The 12,903-nt window shown below is 46.8% G+C and overlaps 1 protein-coding gene across 1 annotated transcript in view; it reads right to left on the bottom strand.

Moving 5' to 3' along the window:
- DNAH3 (dynein axonemal heavy chain 3) overlaps positions 1-12,903 on the bottom strand; it is a 141,587-nt gene that overhangs the window by 103,956 nt on the left and 24,728 nt on the right. Inside the window, 5 exon segments of the mRNA XM_025047287.1 lie at positions 8-93; positions 5,780-5,903; positions 6,904-7,088; positions 11,832-12,010; positions 12,200-12,305. Coding sequence (XP_024903055.1) covers positions 8-93; positions 5,780-5,903; positions 6,904-7,088; positions 11,832-12,010; positions 12,200-12,305 — 680 coding nt within the window.

Below are 12,903 nucleotides of genomic sequence, written 5' to 3'. Positions count from 1 at the left end.
TTCTTCATTTATTCTGTAGTCATTACTTCACGTTTCCGAAAACCTTCTAGTTCCTTGCTGTAGCCTTCAAGTTTCGACTCAAACTCTGAGCACCTGAAAGTGAAGATAACCCAATCGTATTTGGGCTTTCCAATCTGTGATTTTCAAAGTCACAGCACTGTGCACCCATGTTCAAACCTGGGGACAATTTGAGAGATCTTCTGATATAAGACACACACACACACACACACACACACACACAATTTATAATCCTACCTCCCAGAGATGGTTGCTGTGAACTGTGTTTGGTGGTTAAACTGTGCAGGTAAATATACATGTGTGCACGTATATAATATTCATTCATCCATGACATATTTATTATTGAGTGCTTAATACATTCCAAGAATTGCTTTAGGCATCAGGGATATATTTGTGAAGTACTCTGTTAGGTTTCCTACCCTTATGGAGTTTGTATTTTAGTTGGAGGAGACCTGGACAATAAATGTACATGGATGGATGGATGGATGGATGATGGATGGAGGGAGGGAGGGAGGGAGGGAGGGATGGAGGGAGGGAGGGATGGATAAATCCACACAGACAAAGATGAAATATTTCTGATAGTGATAAGTGCTCTGAAGAAGATAAAAGAGCCTAGTGGGTAGAAGTGAAGAGCTACTTTAGCTAGTGACCAGGAAAGACCTGTCCAGAGATTTATCTGCTTCGTCCATATCACGAACAAAGCAGGTCTCAAACTTACTTCTCCCTTTCCCTAATGAGGTAAAATAATACAGTGCTAAGTGGACAGAGTCTAGAACTGGACAGGCTAGGTTGAAATCCCTACTTTGCCACTTAGTAGCTATGTGACCTTGGTCAAGTCATGTAACATCTGCATGCCTCAGATATATAAAACGGGGATGAACAAGCACCTACTTTAGTATATAAAGCTAACATATACAAAATGCGTAGAATCGAGTCTGATCCCTAATAATCACTACATGAGTGTTTACTCTCATTCACTAGGATGTAAACTGTATCAATGCAGATTTAACTCCTTAATTCCCTTTTGTACCTCCCTCACTCGGAAGAATGTCTGGCATATAACTATCAGTCAATATTCCTGGAACGAATATGAAGATTTGCCATTGAGAACAGATATAGATTTGGCTATTATCTTAAGAATACTTAATCCTGTTATAGCAGTTTTAATATTCTTTTTCCTAAAAGTAATTTGAGAAAGTTAATTATCAAGTGGTTTGATTTGGGTTTTATTTCTAGTTGCACTGTGCGGTAAGCGGCCTCTGATTAGGTCCCCAGAGATCCCCACCTCCTGCATTTTATGCCTGTGTGATTGTCTCCTCTGGAGTTTGGGCTAGACCAAGTAACTCACTTCTAACGCAGAATATGGCAAAAGTAAAAGACTATGAGTCCCCCTCTGCACCCTCCCTTCCTCTCTCCTCTAAGGGAAGCCAGCTGCCACATAAGCTACTCCATGGAGAGGGCCCTGTAGCAAGAAACAGATAGAGAAGGTCATGGCCAGAGACCTAAGAGGATCTGAATCCTACTAACTCTCATGCGGGGGAAGCTGGAAGTGGATCCTCACCCAGCAGAGCCCTCAGATGAGACAGCAGCCTGGGCTGACATGTCAACCGCAACTTCAGGAGAGACCTTGAAGCAGAGGCATACAGCTAAGCTGCACCTGGATCTCCGACCCACAGAAACTGTGAGCCAATAAATACTTGTTGTTTTAAGCTATGTTTTGGGGGATGATTTGTCACGTGACAATAGATAATACATACTATTAGACTGTGGCCTATATAGTTTCTGCCTCTTCAACTATTTTTTCAAGTCTTAAAATATGGTCGATCTTTAGAAATGTTCTATGGACAAGTAAAAAGGAAAGTTTTGTTTTGTTTTGTTTTGTTTTCATTATAGAGTAGAAAGTTTAATATGTAGCTAACAAATTAAGGTTCTTATTTACTTCTGTTATCTCCTTACTCAAATTTCACATTATTCATTTATTTTAAATTATTCATTCATTCATTCATTCATTCATGTCATTTGATATACAAGGGTTGATGATTGCTTTAAGTTTTTACTTCACTCCCCTAAGTGACCATCTTTGGACACTAATGTTTTTGCCCCATTTTTGCCTTGATATTACTATGGCTGACTCTCGCTTTCTCTTCGGATTCGTATACTATACTGTTGCCCACAGACAAACTTAAGTTTTCTCTGCTACTCATCAGAACAGCAGATCAGGAACAAGATTAGATCAGTGGCAAGATTAAATCACTTACTAAAAATGTAAAGGGTACACAGAGGGTAGAGGAACATGCTACATGACACCACAGAGGTGCAACCAGCGAAATCTGGATTTGGGGACAAATAACCCAGTTTCTTTAATAAATAAATTGCAAGGAAAAAAAAAAAAACCACAGAAGATGGAGGAGGAAATCTACAGATGAGAAAAAAGTTAAGAGACATGACAACCAGTTGCAATGCTGTAGATATTATCTGGATTCTCATTCAAGTAAAGAAATCATCAAAATTAGATTGTTTTGACCCCCGATTATAAGCCTTCAATTACTCTCTATTGCATTTCAAAAGGAATCCAAAGGTATGACCGTGACCTTAAGGACCTACTCCAGCCTCACTCCACAGCCACTGTCCTCCTTAGGCCAAGGTCTTCCCATCGTGGAGACAGTGCATGCTGAGCTTTGTGCCCGAGCAGCTCTGTCCCCCATCCCACATCTTCTCGGGGGGAGGGAGCTCCTCACCCTTTGAGTCCCATCTCACACGAGCCCTTCCCTGACCACCCCCTGAATGCAGTCACGGGCTCAGGTCCCTGTTCGGTTTCTTCGTAGAACTTGTGTTTATCTACTTCGGCTTCCATCTCTGCTGTCTCTCTTGTTCCCTGTATCCTCAGAGAAGAGGAAGGAAGACGGGAACACGGAGGGAAGAGGGGAGGTGGCCCTGCCACCCTCTCCCTCCCCTGGTTCCTTCCCACCCCGGAATTAGAGATAAGGGAATGTAAGCGCCAGGAGAGACAGCCTGCCTCTTCTCGGCTTCCTGTTTATTTTTGTTTTGTAATAAGCTGTGGCTTTTAGAGTCTGAGAGGTATTAATTTTAGAGACTATCCTCACTCCAAATAAGTTCCATTCATTCACTCATTCATTTATTCACCCAAACAGTGAGCCTCAAGGCACCGTGCTTTATCGGAACTCTGGAATACAATCCCGGGCCCCTTCACTAAGACATGTTCCCTTCTTCCCCCGAGACGTCACCGAGTTTTCCACGGCACTCTGTGGCAAAAGCAGCTCACATCCGAGATGGTCCAGGTGGCGGAGGCTTTCAGCACCGCGAAGCCCACCACCGAGTGGGACAAAATGGGAGAAAAGCCGATTTTCCCACTGCCCACAAGATTAAGTGCTGCTGGGCACCTTTTCACATCATTAAGATTTTTTTCGAGGCTCCAAATACATTAGCCACATACAAAGAGAAATCTCTGATAAAAGCAGTTTTGAATTCTTCTCAGAGGGTGATGTTATATCAACTCAGTGATTATCTTAACACATTACTATTATCATTGTTTATAATTTCTCACGATTGCTTGGCACATGATCGTTTCCAGAGCACTTCCATGTCCATAATACACACATATACATGTATGTGTACATATTTCATATAACGGCATGGTCATTAGTAAAGGGCAGGCACTCGGGAAGTCGGGCTGAGTAAATAAGCTGTACTCATGGAACCCCTGGAGTCTAAGGGAGGGCAGTGGACGGATTTAAACATGGTCGATTGGTCAGAGTTTTGACAAGAAATATTCACTGTGATGTTCAGAGATCTTAATGAAGGGACTGTCTATGGAGGTGAGGTGTGGGTAGGGTCAAAGGAGCAAACAGGAGACAGTGAGGCACCCAGAGATGGCCTCCGGGGAAGCCACTATGACCCCTCAGGCTGAGGGGACAATGAGAACCGAAACCGGGAGGAGCAAGAACTGTTGTCCAGAAGGGATGCAGCTGTGGCCAGAGCCCCAGACCTAGCTCCCAGGGGTGGGGGGAGGGGCAGAGGAGCCTGGAGAAGGAACCCAGGGTTGGAGGCGGGCAGCAAATGGAGAATAATTAGCACCAAAGCCAAAAAGCGATGTGGGCAGGGAGAAGTTTCTCGAGAGGGGGTGGCTGCTCAAGTTAATGCCAAGGTGGCGGCAGGAGGCTTAGGGGGTCCCCAAGGAGGGCTGAGCCCAAGGCCACGTGCTCTCTTCCCCCAGCCTTTTCTAGAGCCTCCCCCGTGCCGGGCTCTGCTGCTGAGAGCCGGGGGACCAGTCAGCACGATCAGGCCGAGTCGCCTCTGCCAAAGGAGACACCCAGCTCTCGCCTCCTGTCACCGTAAATGACAGCTGTCCCCACACCTCCCAGAGCCGCCCTTACTCCTGTTAACTTCCACGGCACTTACTGTCTCTAAATAGTCTTACTGGAATGTTCTAAAGTGCGCGTGCAAGACGGGACTCTGGAAGTGAAGAAGCATTTTTGTCCCCCAAAGAGGTCACTGTTCGAGGGGCGAAGGAAGCTGACAGTTCCTGAACGTCCACACATGCTGGATACCACCTAGGCACCCCTGGGTCCTCGCATCTCATCCTTCAGCAGCAATTCCCCTCAGGGGATGACACGCTCTGAGACTGGCTCTATTACCCCACTGTCCACATGAGGACATGGAGGCCCCCAGAGCTGAGACCCTCGCCCCTGTTCACCTAACCTACCAGCAGTGGTTCTGCTTCCTGGCTGGGCGTCCAAGGTCGGTTCCGGGGGGAGGCTACACTTGGGGAGAGAGGGTAGGTGGAAACTCCATACTTTTGGCTCAGTTTTGTTGTGAAGTTAAAACTATCCCCCCTAAAAAGTCTATTAATTAAAAAAAAAAAAAAGTCAGCCCCACACACACCTTCTGTTGTTGTTACTGCATTTTTTCTGGGTAGCAGATGTAGGACATATTTCGACATTAGCGACTGCATGGGTTTACCCTTCGGCTCAAACTCTCACTCGGTGGAGAAGTCCCCGCTTTTCTCTACCCTGTCCCCTTCTGGTGAGTGTCTGCAGGGATGGTGGGGCCTAAAGTCAGGTAGTGGGAGTGTCACGTGTGAAGGGACGGTAACTGGTATGACACTGAAGTTCATAAACAAAGCGTTACAAGCTGGTGTGTGTGTGTGTGTGTGTGTGTGTGTGTGTGTGTGTGTGTGTCCGGGCAGGAGCGCGTGTCTTTACCGCGTACGTGGTACGTGGCCCGCATCACCCGGTTGCTGGAGTTTTTCCGTATGCCTCCATGTTCTTTGTCACTGTCTTAAACTTTTTACTTCAGCAGCTAAACACACTGATGTGTTTAGAAAAGAGCACAGCGCATAGGAAGAATCCACGATAAATAATAAAGGAATGAACGATTACAGCCACGTCAGCACTGCACAAGACCAGCTGCGGCCCAGGCATTTTGTCAGCCTCCTGCCAGGCCTTTATTATCCCTGTCCTGATATCTCACAAATCTGTGGTCCCCACTGTGGTCCCCGGTGTGAGGCTGACGGTTCTGCTATTATTATGGTGAGGCCATTATTATATGCCGCTACTCCTGTCTTTTTTCTCTCTGCACCGCCAAATTCCAATCTTTCAAGGCAGGGAGGGTGGGCCTTGTCAGGGGTAACTACACCGAAGCAGGCTTAAGGAGAACGCCCCTCGGTGGGAAACAAAAGGAAGTTCCTGTAGGACTCAGGAAGCTGGTATCGCTTATAAACCAGCCTCAGACTCTCCCATACCTTTTAGTGAGGTCCATCTCCGCCTGATCCCTCTTGCTAAGGAGCAGGTTTCGGCTGTTCTCAAAGACGTCTTCAATCTGGTCTGGCCAGAGCAGCAGAGTGCTGTTTAATTTGATGTCCTCCTCTGCAAAACACACGCAGCCCGCTTCAGGACGCTGCTCCATGTAGGTCAGAACAGAGTAGAAACTGGGGTGCAGTTCCGGTTCTACTCTGCAAACCGTTTCACCGATCCAAGTCTTGGGCTCCCTTTTGGTTAAATGTCAGTTAGTAACTTCAATGCCAGACGCCCTCCCCGTCTACAGCTCTGCCCAGTTGAGATGCCCTGGGACCCTCTGCAACCTGGGACTTAGCAGGCAGGGAGCACAGTGAGAGGCCAGTGTGTACACATGTGGCCAGGGGCATGACTCAGGAAGTGTGCGTGGGGTGGGGGGCCGGTTAGGGGGCTTTTCACTCTGGCCCCCATCTCTCCCTTCCACTGCCTTTCCCCACCAAACAGGTGAATACCAGGCAATTCACAGGTAATTCACAGGCAATTCACAGGTAACTCACAGGTAACTCACAGGTAATTCACAGGTAATTCCAGGTGGAAAGGGCTGGAAACTTGGCTTGTGGCAAGCACGTCAACTTTTCCTCCATAGCCTTGTCCTTGTGCATGCTAACTTGGCCCAACAGGCCTTAAAGGGGCTCTGGCACTTCTGTCCCTTCACGATATGCAGGAGCATGACGGAAAATGCCCCAGCATCCTCAGAGGGGGTTTGTATTAAGATTACGGATGAGTAACATCTACCCATTTATTTAAAAAAAAACAAAACAAAACACCTCTGCGTTTAGAAGTGACATTTCCAGGAACACCAGGAACAAGAGGCCAAGACAGGCATCGAAGGCCTAGTCAAGTCCCTGGAGTTTGCTCCCGTTCTAACAATCAGATTCCCTTTGCGTGATTCAGACTCTTGGGGATCAGAGCGTGGTGACTTGTGCCTCCAACATCTGGGAACCCTTCAGAGCCGCTCTCCTGTATTGACATTTAGTGGCAGGACTGATAACTCTCCTCCCTGCGACTCCTTTTCCCTAAAAGATTCGATACACACATACGCCTGTGCGCACGCATATGGCATCGCGCTTACGGGGCAGGTCTGCATAGTCCATCAGGAACTCCAGTCTCTCGATTGCGTCTCGGAGCTGCCTCCTGAGTTTGAACACGGTGACGTCGCTGGATTTCTTTAAGAAGTCGATGAGCAATACCAGCTCCTCCGTGTTGGAAGGAATCTCGCTGACTTTTTCTGCGATGTAGCTGTACTGATTACAGATGCTACAGGGTAAAAACAGCCATCACCGTCATCATCTGAAATAACGTTCTTACGAGACCCCATTATGCTAAACAGACGTGAGTCCTATTTGCAGACTAGAATGACGGTTTGACTTTTCTCTACCTGCAGACCCTCAGTGGGTGATGTCCTCACGCCCACCACACTTCAGTAAGAGCCGCAGGAACGGCAATGATATCTGACGTGGATTAAGCTCTTTGCCATGTGCCCCTCCCCATTCTAATCACTGAACATATATTAGCTCATTTAATCTTCACGACAGTTCTAAGAGGCTGGGATTATTATTATCGACAGTTTATAACGGGAGAAAGTGAGGCTGAGTAACTTTATCCAAAGCGACACGGCACGGGGGTGTCAGAGCCAGGATCTGAACCTGGTTTAATTGACTGCAAAACTCATACTCTTGACAAACATACGCTGAGTAGAATCCAGAGTTAGACCAAATGACAAGAAAACCACGGCTACCACCGCCAACCGCAATTCCTCAAATTTTATAAAGCGGATGCTAAATTAACGTGTCATCACGGCTCTTCAAAGCACCCCAGCAAGTTCATCCTCGTGTGGCGGGGATTCCTGGTGGCACAGAGAAATTTATGTCCAACTGCTGGGCCCCCAGATCTAACTGTCCACTTCTCCTCAAACACAAGACCATGAAAAATGGTGTTGCTATACAGAGAATTCAAATACGCTCTAATCCATACAAAGGCTAATGAATGGCATTCTTCAGCGTTTTAACTATAATTAGGAACAAATTACCTGCAGTACGTCTGTGTCTAGCACAGACTGGCCCTCAAAGAAAAGTTAGTAAAAACAGCTATCATCATTTTTGTTATTATGAATTGACTGTTACATGCTGATGATCATACACGATAGATAAAAAACATTCCTCTTGGTGTCTTCAGTCCTTGACACGCCTTCTTATTGTATAGATACCTCTCACAATGAAGCTAATTGTATTAAATTGGAGAAAATGATTAAAACACCTCTGGAGATAATGCTAGGATTTTAGAGAGAAATTTTTATAAAATCCTGAAACTTTTTATAGAGAAAAATCGAATGCACTACATGGGTTCAGAGTATTCTCTGCTTCTTGGACTCGGAGGCAAATAATATTTCTCAGCCTCCTTTGTATTTTCAGTTGGATATTTAATAGTCAGCTTGGGCTACCACGACAAAACGTCACAGGCTAGGGGGCTGAAACAACAGAAAGGTATCTTCTCACAGTTCTGGAGGCCAGAGGTCCAAGGTCAAGGTGCTGATAGATTTGGTTCCTGGCGAGGACCCTCTTCCTGGCTTGCAGACATCCGCCTTCTCCCTTGTGTCCTCACGTGGTGGGCGGCGCAGGGTGGGGGACCTCTGGTGTCTCTTCCTCTTCTCATAAGAGCACGACCCCACCGGACTAGGGCCCCATACCTGTGACCTCATCTCACTTCATCACCTCATTATAAAGGCCATCTCCAAATACGGTCACATTGGACATTAGTGCTTTGCTATAAACTGAACATCTGTGTCCCACCAAAATTCATATGTTCAAACCTAAGTCCTAATGTGATGATATCTGGAGGTGGCCTTTGGGAGGTGAATTGGCCCTGAGGTCTATGCCTCCATGAATAGGAATAATGCTCTTATAAAAGGGACTTCAGAGACCCCTCCCATCTTGTGTTCCATCTAAGAACACATGAGAAGATAACTATCCACGAACCAAGAAGTCTTCAAATGACACCAAATCTGCCAAAGGCTTGACCTTGAACTTCCCAGGCTGTACAACTGTGAGAAATAAACTTCTGTGGTTTATAAGCCACTCAGCCTATAATAGTCTGTTACAGCAGTCCGGACAAAGACAGACTTCAACATCTGAATTTGGGGAGGATGCAGGCACAATCATGTGACTGAGCTCCAGGCGCACACATAAAGCTGCCTTGCTTTATGTTCTTTTTTTGTCCCAATTGGCTAGGATGTCAACACTTAGCATGACCTCGAAAGCTACATGTTGAAGATCTAAAGTCGTCAACCTGTTCGAGTTTCTGAATGCTCACAGAAGGTCTCCTCCACCAACTGGGAGCTACCCTGAGCAAGAAATAAACTTCTATTGCATTCAGTCACGACATCTTGGGATCCATGTGTTACAGCATCTAGCCTCACCTAACTAAAGCAGGTAGACCCTCTCAGTGTGATGTACTCCTATCAGATGAGAGCCCATCCTTCTTTCCTTTCATATGAGACTGCATAGCATAAACATCGTGTGGCTATCAGCTTCTCGCGAGGGCCCAGAAGGGTGGGAGCAGACCTATCATCTACTTGATCCTCTAAAAGGTCCTGAATACAGGCCGATATCATCAGGAATCTGACCAACAGGGATAAGCCAAGGACAGCAAACAGCGCCTTCTACAGGTAGTGCTAATATCATTCAAAAATCTAAAGGCCAGAGGTCCCCTAAGCACACAGCTATTACATGCCTAGTGTAGGGGATGGCACAAGGGAGACCAGTAAATCTTGCACTGATCTATGCCCTCTTTCTACCTGTTGTCATCATCCGGACAAGAATTCTCACCGTGAAGCAAATGAGCAGCTGGACCAAAGGGATAACTTCGCCTGTCTCTCTGCTCAGGGCCCTGTATTTTTGGTCACTACTTCGGGTTATCGTTTGAGCGACTTGAGATCAATGTTCTTAGAGTGGCATGAATGGCATTGCCCACATTCCAAGGTGCCCCCTGCCTTTGTGCCCAGAGCACCCCATTCTAGGGTCCGCCTCATCATGGGGAACAGGAAGGCACCGCACTCAGCAGTAACAGGACAGAGAAGCGGCAAGGACAGGGTTTGGGATCAGAAGACTCGAATTCTAACTCACCTACTTAGGCAAGTTAGTTTTCCCGTCTGGGCCTCGTTTTCCCCCCCATTCAGTAAGGGGTCTCGTAACTGTCTTACCTACCTCATGGGGTTTTGAGGTGGTCAAGGGAGTCAGAGTCGCTCTTGTTAAGACAGAAAGAAACTTCACAACTCGGCCACTGACCTGGGGTTTCTGCATCCTTAGAAATCCCTGGGTTTGTAATGGGACCCTTAGTGCCACTTACATTAAAAAGGCCTAAGAAAATGATACGTGTATTTCGATGAGGATGGATGCAGTAACCAAACGAGGCACCACGTTGCTTTGATTGGACAGGAATGAATGCTCTGTTGCTTAGGAAAAAAACTTCTTGATGCTCAGATTTCCCAAAGAAGGTGTCTTAGGACTGTGAAGGCTGAAAATCTTTGACTGTCCTAGTCCCACAAAGAAACTGAAGATCTGAGGGGCGACCCCAGGGGTCAGGTAACCGGTAATTGGAAGGTCTTGGATTCAAAGTCAAGTCTGCTGGCTCCCAAACCAGGAGTCCCGCCATGTCCTCGCTCAGTGAGAACGCTGTGCGGCGGAGGAGGGCACGGGCTTTGGGGTTGGCATAAGCTAGGATAAAGCCTGGAGGTGCCACCTGCTAGCCCCTTGAGTCCCGACTTCTTCATCAACATAACGCGCTAGAGGAATGGTGGCTATCACTATCATTAATTTGCTAAGGAGTTTCTGACACGTATTTTGTAAACCTTAAGGTACCATGACATGCTAAAATTATTATACATATTTACACACACATGAATAACGTAACATGTAATGAGACAGCAACAGTGGTCGCCACGACTGCTGCCTCAGTCCGAAGTTCAAAGCCCTCTGGGGAAGAGGGCTAGAAGGATGCCGATGAACCGTGTGGTGACGTTCAGAGACACAGTAGCAGACCGCTGCTGCCCCAGCCTTGGCGTCGTCCTCCCTTCCTGTAACCACACCCCGAGTCTTCCTGGGGAGCCCCCTCTCTCGGTTCACATGGTCCAGGTAGGGCTGACATCCCCCTAGAGATGGAAACACCACCCAGATCTAAGCCACCCTTTTGGCCCCGGCATCGGTTTGATGTTGCACAAATAAGCCAGGTCAGGCCAGTGTCACATGGGTCAGGACTTTTGTGAGGCAGTTGGAAAAAGAGAAACTTTTTCTCCCCTCTGGATAGGAACCTGGGACGTGAGCCTGGAGCTGCTTGGCTCATGCTAGAGAGAGCCCGTCAGAGCAAGGAGCCGACGGAGGAAGGTGTGTGTGGGGCGGGGTGGGGGGTGGGGGATGGCCTGCATCCTAACTGCAGGGCCTAGGGTGGAAAGGAGCAGCTCCTGAGCTTTTAGACATGTGAGCCCTGACTTCATGTATTTTGATCAGTCTGTGTGGGCTTCTACCTGTCACAGTCACAAACATTTTGACCCTCATCCTTAAAATGAAGGTATGATATTGGGCTTAAGCCTGAATGACTGACTCCCCAGGCCTACGCTGCAGAAGTCGGCACGGGGGTGATTCTGAGGGGTGCCCGTAAGCACCCTGTGTCCCCGCGTGCACGCTAGATGATGGGTGAGAGGACCTGGGACCTCAGGCAGCCGAGCCCACGATGCAGCATCTTCCTAAAGCTGCCTGCGAGAAAGCTGAGGCCGAAGAGTCAGACGGCCCACCTCAGGACGCCTCCAGCCCTGCTCCTCCGGGCCACATGTGGTTTCCTGCCTGCTGTCCCGAACCAGAATTCCCTGCCACTGTCACACTGGGGCATAAGCAACTCGAACCACACATTCAGTCCAGTCACTGTTCTAAGGTGCAAGTTCAGGCTACTTTTCCATCCTCCCCGTTTGTGCCAAATGTCGCTGCTACTTTTCTGCACACATGAGGGTACCTGGTATTGTTGTCCCGGTTTATATCCACTTGGAATTGAATCAGACGGTCTTTAAGATTTTGGGCTCGCTCACAGAGTTCGTAATTTATGGTTATTGTGTCGAGGCAGAACATGGCCAAAGGCACGGAAATGTGCATGGATGCAATTTCATTTCTCCGCTTTTTTATGCTATTGATCATCTGTAAAAAGGAACATATTCAGTAGATTAATTCACCTTTGGCCTGTCTGCATCTGCCTGCGGCCTCATGCCCCACCCATCTGGTCCAATACTGAGCACAGGACATATTCTAACGAAACACACTGACAACTCATTGGATTGTCTGCAGCACACGTCACCAAGATATGAAATGGCAAGTGGCATCTCCTACCGTCACAAAATCGTCCATTTCATGATTTTCTTTCAGGAATGCAGTGATGTTTTGCTCTGCCATGTTATCCAATAAGTCATCATACTTTTTGTATACATTTAAGTATCTTCCATAGCAGAGAGCATAAAATGAAACATAAAAATACAGGTCACCAAATCAGATCAGTCAGAGTGGCAAATGAAGAGATAACAATATAAAAATTAACACAAACCAAGAAAGAGGAATATAAGGTGGCCAAAGTGACATTACACTGGGAATTCAGAACTTTGGCTTCGGAATTCTAATTGTGTTGCTTCCTAGCTGCATGAACTTGGACAAAAAATTGTTTTCAAAGGTCAATGCTTTTAATTTTAAGTGGAAATGATAGCATCTCATAGGACTGCTGTAAAGCCTAACTGTGATCATGTATATATAAAGCAATTAATACTGAGCCTGGCATACAGTGAATGTGCAACAAACATACTTCTTATTCCTTCTTCTAGCTCTAAAGTTCTATGTCTAAATTTTGTGATGAAAAATTAAAACTAACGAACCTAAAATTGATAGACTAAAATTAAGTTTCCCTCTGTCTGCTCACAGCTCATGCAAAAACAGCTGGGTAGATTCCCCCCAGATTGGAGCGTGTTTGGGATGCTCTGTCTCAAGATAAGTTCGAGTGAAAATAAAGGTGATATGAATGAGCAGAACTAACTGCGTGGGGCCCA

The sequence above is a fragment of the Pteropus alecto genome, unplaced genomic scaffold (assembly GCF_000325575.1).
Source record: "Pteropus alecto unplaced genomic scaffold, ASM32557v1 scaffold15, whole genome shotgun sequence".
In the NCBI taxonomy this organism is placed as follows: Eukaryota; Metazoa; Chordata; class Mammalia; order Chiroptera; family Pteropodidae; genus Pteropus; species Pteropus alecto.
Note: the sequence above shows the minus strand (reverse complement) of the source record. Positions and strands in the feature narration are given on the sequence as shown.